General features: G+C 31.4%; 1 protein-coding gene across 1 annotated transcript; it reads left to right on the top strand.

The window, feature by feature from the left end:
• Positions 1–2,063: 2,063 nt before the first annotated feature.
• LOC108483991 (DNA repair RAD52-like protein 2, chloroplastic) lies at positions 2,064–6,381 on the top strand. Its single transcript, XM_017787581.2, has 4 exons — positions 2,064–2,613; positions 2,691–2,728; positions 2,809–2,900; positions 6,050–6,381. Exons 1-4 carry the CDS (start codon positions 2,282–2,284, stop codon positions 6,185–6,187), a joined length of 600 nt encoding a protein of 199 aa, XP_017643070.1. The 5' UTR covers positions 2,064–2,281; the 3' UTR covers positions 6,188–6,381.
• Positions 6,382–7,614: the final 1,233 nt, after the last annotated feature.

Below are 7,614 nucleotides of genomic sequence, written 5' to 3' on the forward strand. Positions count from 1 at the left end.
GGTAATCCTAATTGAACTCTTTTGAGCATACGTTATATAAAGGATTTAGCTTGGATTGGTAATCCTGTTATACGATATGTGGCTAGAAATTATATTCCTTGATTAAGTGCCCTAATGGGTACCATCAAATAAGAATTGACGGATTATGGAACCGTACACCCCGAGTGTACTACTTGAGTATCCATCGGAATTTCAATGATTCAACGGACATAAAAATCTTGACTTGGTATGAGAATTATGAGATGAAATGATAATGACTGGAAAAGAAATATTGCATGATGAGCTCATCTATGTTTACTTGATTGTTATGAGGATTTTGGTGACTAACATGTTTGATTGAATGCATTGTGTTTAGGCAATATTGCTAATGGATGGTAAACATGATATTGTATGCTTAGATTTAATAAATGAGATTGGTAAGTTTAGTTTCTGTTATACGAACTTACCAAGCATGTAATGCTTACTTTGTTTTATTTTTCCCTGTTTATAGTGCTCAGAAGCTCGTGAAGGTTGAAAGATTATTGGAGCATCGTCACACTATCAACTATTTATTTTGGGTATACTTAGTAAAATCATTTTGGTATAATGGCATGTATAGGACAACTTGGCCATTAGTGGCATACTAATGATGCTTGTAATCTAGCCATTGGAATGGCTAGTAATAGTTATTTTGGTATGATTAAGTAGGTTATTATGATACAATCATGTGTGATATGTTAAGTCTATGTGATCAAATGATGTTAATGCCTAAGTTAATCCAAAGTAAGTTTTTAGACACTTATGCATGTAATGGTATGCCATGATAAATGATGTAATTGTTTAATTTGAATGTTTGGGATGGTTGGTATTGGATGTGTGTTTCAAGTGCAGGTCTTGGGTGAAATTTGGGTGAGGAATAAAGTTAGAAATGACTTCATTTTGTCCACACGGGCAGACACACGGGCTTCATTTTAAAGATATTTTTACGAAATCTTAATTAACTATGTAACACTTGATACCCGATTTAATTACTAAATTCGAATTACAAAATGTCATATTCATTATTGAAATAATTAAAATCAAATTACATTCGATTTATATAATTAAATGATGATTTCAACCAAAACATATATGCAATATATTATACAATTGTAGAACTTACTGCTATAAAACTTATTCTTTTGGAATTTGCTATTGATTATTTAAGCTTTTGAACATATCCCAAATCTTTTTATGTATTAGTTAGCATCCTCGTCACACTTTTTTGGGCTTAATAAGGCCCGAATACTGGCTCGCTGCTTTAGTTTTGTCAAGTTTGTTTATGTAGCCCGATTGAATAATTGAGCCATGGGACTTTATTAGGAAAAGGGTAAACTACATCAGTTGGCTTTGAATTTTGATTAGTATTAAACTTTTAAAATTTATAAGTTATTGAATTATTATAATTTTGTCACTTATATATTATCTTTCATTAAAATGATGATATGATATGTCAATTTAGAGGGTTAATAACTGATTTGAACTCTAAAATATAAATAAAATATTATTTTGATATTTTAATTACTTAATAATTATTTTAATTTTTAAAAATATTAAAATAAATTAAAATTTTGAAATATAAATTTTTATAATAATACATCATTTTATTTTTATATTAGATAAATATAATTTTTTATGTATGCAATATATAATATAAAATGATGTTATAATACATTTTATGTTTTCGAAATTTTAATTTATTTTAATATTTAAAAATTAAAATAATTATTAATAAAATAACTAAAAATATCATAAAAATATTTTATTTATATTGGGATAAATCTCATATACATAAACTTTAGTTTAATGTGTAATTTTATACATGAACTTTAATTTAGTTTAACTATACACGTAAAATTCTAATTATGGTTTAAATGTATATCTGAAACTTTTATTTTAATTTAATTATACATATTTAAAAAATAAATATAATTAATTTATTTTTATATTAGATAAATTTAATTTTTTTATGTATGTAATATATAAATATAAAATAATATTATATCGATAATTATTAATAATTTACAAGAATAAACTTAAAAATTAATGTCCTCTTACCTAAAATTCAGAGGAAAAGAAAGGAAACTAAAAAGCCTGGAGTCCCATAAAAGAAACGAAAAGAAAAGAAGTAGGTTTTGACTGTTTGAAAGTGAAGAGTTGGTTGGTAGGTAAGGTATGGGTAGTACTGTGACTGGTAAGGTTAGCTGTAAGCGTAAGCAAGCGAATAAATGGAATATGAAGGAATGAGCATTGGAATTGGAAAATGGCGTTACAATTGCGATGCGGCGGCGTCTTTCTCTCACAATTGTCAGATAGCAATAATAAAAACGGGCGGTTGGTAATTGGGGGTTTGGGCTGGGGGAGAGAGCCATTCCTTGGTCGTCTCCATTGCAGCAGCAATAATAATAACAGCAACTGCGATGCGAAAAAGGGTGTCCCCGATTCAAACTATGTAGTGCCCCTGGAGAAGTCTTTTTCGCCTTCCAACTCCTCCTGCATCACTCGCCCTCTTATTGAAATCCTGCGCGACCTCAATAAGCGTATACCTCATAACATCATCAAGTCTCCGCCTAATTCTTCCACTTTCCTCCCCTGGTACTTCTGCTAGCTTTTGTTTTGTTTTCAATCTCTCAACCTCATCCAATTCATCTGATCTAATTTCATCGCCCCAGGTACCATGCCAATCGCATGTTGAGCTTCTACGCCCCTGGTTTGCCTTTGCCTTTTTTGTTTTCACTTTAATTTCTTTTTAAATATCTACCTTCGAATCAATTTGTGAATTCAACACAGGGTGGTGTGGAGAAGTACGTGATGTTATATTCGCCAACAATGGAACCATTACTGTTGTGTATCGACTCACCATTCGAGGTTCTGACGGAGAGGTCGGTTAACTTCTTTCTCCCTATCTTTGCTTCTCCATATTACTACGGTTTTCTATCAAATTATTATTACAATTTGGTGTCATTTTTAAGTTATTTGAGAAATGAAAACAGAAAAATACTGTGCAACTACTGTTTCCCTTTCAATATTTATGTCATATTAGTTCCATGGTTTCAGACTTCCTGTTAGATAATGTATGTGGATTACTTCGTGGTATACTATGTTGCAGAACTCTGTGCCGCTGTGGAACTTAGGGTTAGTTACATATTCTTTTTTGTCTGAAACTAGTATTGATACGAAAGATTCACTGGTCAGATATGGGGCCATGGAACTTGTTGCGGGTTCTTGTAGGGTCATTTCTATACTGGAGTGCAGCAAGACTGATACATGAAGCTAGCTTTTATGATAGTAATAGTATGATTATGGATTTCTCAAGAAAATAGGAAATTTTGATTAAAGAGAAAGAGAAACAAAAAGCAAAAGATCCGGAAGTTTCAAACCTGGAGTTATGCAATTGCATCATACAATGGTGAATAAAGGGGAAATAAGCATCAATTGGAAACCTAGAATTCCTTAACTGCGTCTGCATGCATCACAGCCATTGAAGAAAGAAAATCTAGGTTTCACGCAATCACAATAGCAATGATGCAATATTTATGTATCATAGTTTGTCTTTAGAAGAAAGGTCACTTTGATGTTTATATAGATTAAAAAGAACTAGAATTCCTATTCTAGATGGGACTTTAGAGACAATACTTAAACTCATAACACAAAACTAATGAACGTGACTTAAAAAGCAGAATTTAATAGTATAAGGAAAGTACAATGAGATACTAAATTCAAGTGTAATGTTTAAAATACTAAGTGTAAGCTTTGTTCAATTAAATATTACTATTATGCCCCAAAAGTACTGCAAGAGTAACAAAATAAAATCCCAATTAAGCTAATCTCTCTATCACCTTATTGGCAATCGGTAGCAAAGAAAAGATTTATGCTGCAATATAGGCAAGCAGGTCTTGGAAGTATGCTGACTAATAACTTCTGGTCTTTGACTAAATTTAGAATTACAAGATACCGAGAATGTATTGGAGAAATTTGTGTCCAAATGCTCTTAGTTATTCAGAGCTCAAACCAGTTATCATTTATGCTCCTTGTTTACTCTTTCCACCAGTACGGAACAGTGTTGTCAGTTGCCTTAAAAGCATAGTAGTCAAATCTTTTCCAGTACTGATTGTATGCCCTGTTAAACTGGAAACCCAAACTAGACTTTTGTTTTGGTGAAAATTCTGACTTGTATTGGTCATATTGGTGCGTTTCACCTCATTCCGTCCCTACTGGCTGGAAATAATGTGCACCTGTTACAAAACCTGTGAATACATAAAAAAATACATTATTTTAATTTAATTTGGGCTGGCTTGATTTCATGCAAGTAAAATGACTATTTTGATAAAAGTACATTAGCATAATTAAATTCAATTATAATATATATAAATATTAATATAAGAAACTAAAATCTTGTTATTTTTAATTAGTAAAATGAATTCCAAGAATAATTTATCGGATGGTTTTTTGTCTTTTTTATGTTTTATTTGTTGAATGATGAATTCATTGCATTATAATTGTGAAGTTTCTTAATGAGTATATATTTGGAACTTATTAAATTTCATTTATGTAATATTTTATGTACTAAATATATATATTTTTAAAAATATCGACAAATCCAAAATGGTAGAAACATGCCGGTACAGGTACATCTGACTATTTTGCTTTAACGCCTCTAGCTGATTCTATGAGGTTTGTACCTGTTCATGTAACGTAGTGAGATGTGTTCCTTCAGTCATATGCTTTTGTTTTTGATGCTTTCCCAGCTTTTATGGCTGAAGAAGATAGGAAGAAGAATTCTGGTATTCCATTCGTGTCTTCTTACAAACACAGTGCTTATGTATGGCACTTCCATAGAAAATATTCAACTAATGTTTGAACATAAACCAAATAAGGGAATAACACTTGTCCAATATAGAACAGAATTGTTGCGACCAAAATGTAATCTATGAGTTAAATCTCTGCCTGCTCAGCAGGTTATTGTGCCCGACTCTTTCTTCCTTCAGCTCCTTTCTAGCATATACCTCTGAATGTCTGCTGGTGCTAACTGTTTTCTGTCTGGCTGTGTATTTTCCTATCCTCCAGCTCATTTCAGTTGTCATTGCCTGCTGATATTTTCACAACAAATTCATAACCCAAAGTCCTTGGAAATAGCTTTGCTCAAATATATGGTTACAAGCCTGTAAACCTCAACCTATTCTCAAAATCCCAAATTATCCCTAGTGGAAAGGACAAATACTAATATCACCCTTGAGATATTTTTCCTTAGGGCGAACTTTTAGTGAAACTGCCGTGTTTCTTTTATTCCCAACTAATGAATGCTCATATGGCATTGATTTTGTGAGGGAATTGTTCAGAAATCTGTCATAACCGTGGAGAAGTGTTTTGAAACGGCAGAATCTTTTGCCATACATTTATTGTAATCCTACCGTCCTAGTTGGGTGAACACTAACAAATTTTCTGCATTATACTAAAGAAAATTCAAAATGTCATCAAAAGCCTTTGGACCTGTCAATTAAGCCATCATAACCTGTCAATTAAGCCTTTTACCTGCTCTTTCTCTGAAGGGGTTCTTAGGCTTGTGCCAGTTTATATACAAACAAAGTTGTTTTAGTTGCTCGTCTTTTACATCAAAACTATAAAAGCATGTCTGGTAATAATACATGTATGGTCGGAAGTGGATTATGACTGCTTTTCCTTTTATCTTCAACTTGAAGTCCATATGAAGATTACTATTTTATGTGACCATTGATTTCATTTTTCTTTCTAAAGAATCAAATACAAATAACTTTCATCAATTCAAGTTGAAAATAGAGAATTTATTATAGCTAAGGGAGAATTTTAAACAGGTAGGTGTTACTAAGCATTTATCATCCACGGTTTGCGAATATTGAATTCCTTTTTGAGAAGTTGGTGGATATTCAACTGATGAAACAGCATCGGTCAATGTTACTTGACTAAATGGTTAAGATTGTGAAAGTTATCAACAATCACTGCATGAAAATTTACATGTTGCTTCATTATAACAAATGCAAATGCTCTTATACAGGCACATCGTGAATCAACTGGCACGGTATCATCCAGCAAAATTAACATGGTAGATCCTGTTAGTGCAGCAGAGGAAATAGCTTTCTGCAGGGCATGTGCTCGTTTTGGTCTTGGCTTGTATCTGTATCATGAAGAATAGATGCTATAGAGAGGATGGAGGCTGGCTAACCTTTCAAATCAAACGTGTCTTTAGCTCTTGTATGAAAACTTGGGTTGTACTTAAATTTTCTGCCTTTCCCTGTTTGGTATGATATGATATATAATCAAATTTCCTAATGTTCTGTAGAATATAATCAAATTATGAATTAATGCCAATGGGTGAGAATTTTAAAATGATTAGGTTCCATTTTGTTTCATAGACTTTCAGAAATGTTTTTTTTTTTTTAAATATGAAAAGTTTTGGAGTAGAGATATTTGAATGATTAAATGAAAAGTGTTTATTTAAATATATATTTTTTCAAATAAATCTCTGGTAATAAATAGTTACTTATTAATTATGAATATTTTAAAATTTTAATATTCTTATTTCAAATAATAATATTTTAATAATAATATTTAATACTAAAACATCATATTAATACTTAAAATAATAGTCTCGTTTTATGAAAACTAAGAATAGTCTCGTTTTATGAAAACTAAGAGATTTATAGTAAAAATAAGAGAGAAGAGTAGATAAAAATAAAAGATAATTCAACTTTAATTGGGATACAAAAGTTTATAATACTCTCTATTTAATGGACTATAAACACCATAGGTTACAAAAACATAAGCAAGAGAATTAAGGTTACAAAAACATATATAAGAAAATTAAGGTATTTTATAACTTTTTTAGGGGGTTATAAAAGCATAAATTATTGGACGAGTTTAGAGAGTTATATGAACATTTATTTATCAACATGTTTACAACATTCTCCCTTACATGTCCATCAAGGAAAATGTGGCACCCCAAACTCTGCCGGAATGGACCAACTAGAATTCAGAATGCCACATTAGCCACTTACGTGATTCTCTTTACCAGTCAACCAACACACCACAAACCAATCTAAAGCATGCTTAATTAAGTGATTTTTAAACAAAACGATCCTAAAACATGCTTCGTTCATCATAATATAACGAAAAAGGACCAAGGGTAAAATTGTCATTTTACATATCGCAAACATTAAATACGTAAGTCATGAATTTGGACTAACCAGTATCCTGGGCATTTTATTTTAAAGCCTTTGAGAAAAATTCAATTCAAAACAATGATTAAAAACTTAATTCCAAAATGAAGTTTAAGGACTAAATCATAATTTTTCCAAAATATCCAGAAAAACCACTTTAAGAAATTAAAACTACTATACTGAAATTCAAGGAATGAAATTGAGATATGAAAAATTCTAAAACATGTTTTTCTAATCATGTAAACAAGAATCAATTCACACTAAAAAAGAAGTAAACACATAGACACCTATGAACCCTTAGTTCACGAACTCTAAGACCGGCGAACACTTATACCTTGTGAACTGTAACACCCCGAACCCGTGACCGTCGCCGGTGTCGGACACGAGGGGTTAACGGGCCAAA

The sequence above is a fragment of the Gossypium arboreum genome, chromosome 6, assembly GCF_025698485.1.
Source record: "Gossypium arboreum isolate Shixiya-1 chromosome 6, ASM2569848v2, whole genome shotgun sequence".
Classification (NCBI taxonomy): Eukaryota; Viridiplantae; Streptophyta; class Magnoliopsida; order Malvales; family Malvaceae; genus Gossypium; species Gossypium arboreum.

What these genes read in the sequence shown, in the direction of transcription:
- LOC108483991 (XM_017787581.2), top strand. Translation starts at nt 2,282, where the DNA reads ATGGCGTTACAATTGCGATGCGGCGGCGTCTTTCTCTCACAATTGTCA. An exon ending in TCTTCCACTTTCCTCCCCTG is followed by an intron (nt 2,614 to 2,690) that starts GTACTTCTGCTA and finishes TCATCGCCCCAG; the next exon opens with GTACCATGCCAATCGCATGT. An exon ending in TTCGAGGTTCTGACGGAGAG is followed by an intron (nt 2,901 to 6,049) that starts GTCGGTTAACTT and finishes GCTCTTATACAG; the next exon opens with GCACATCGTGAATCAACTGG.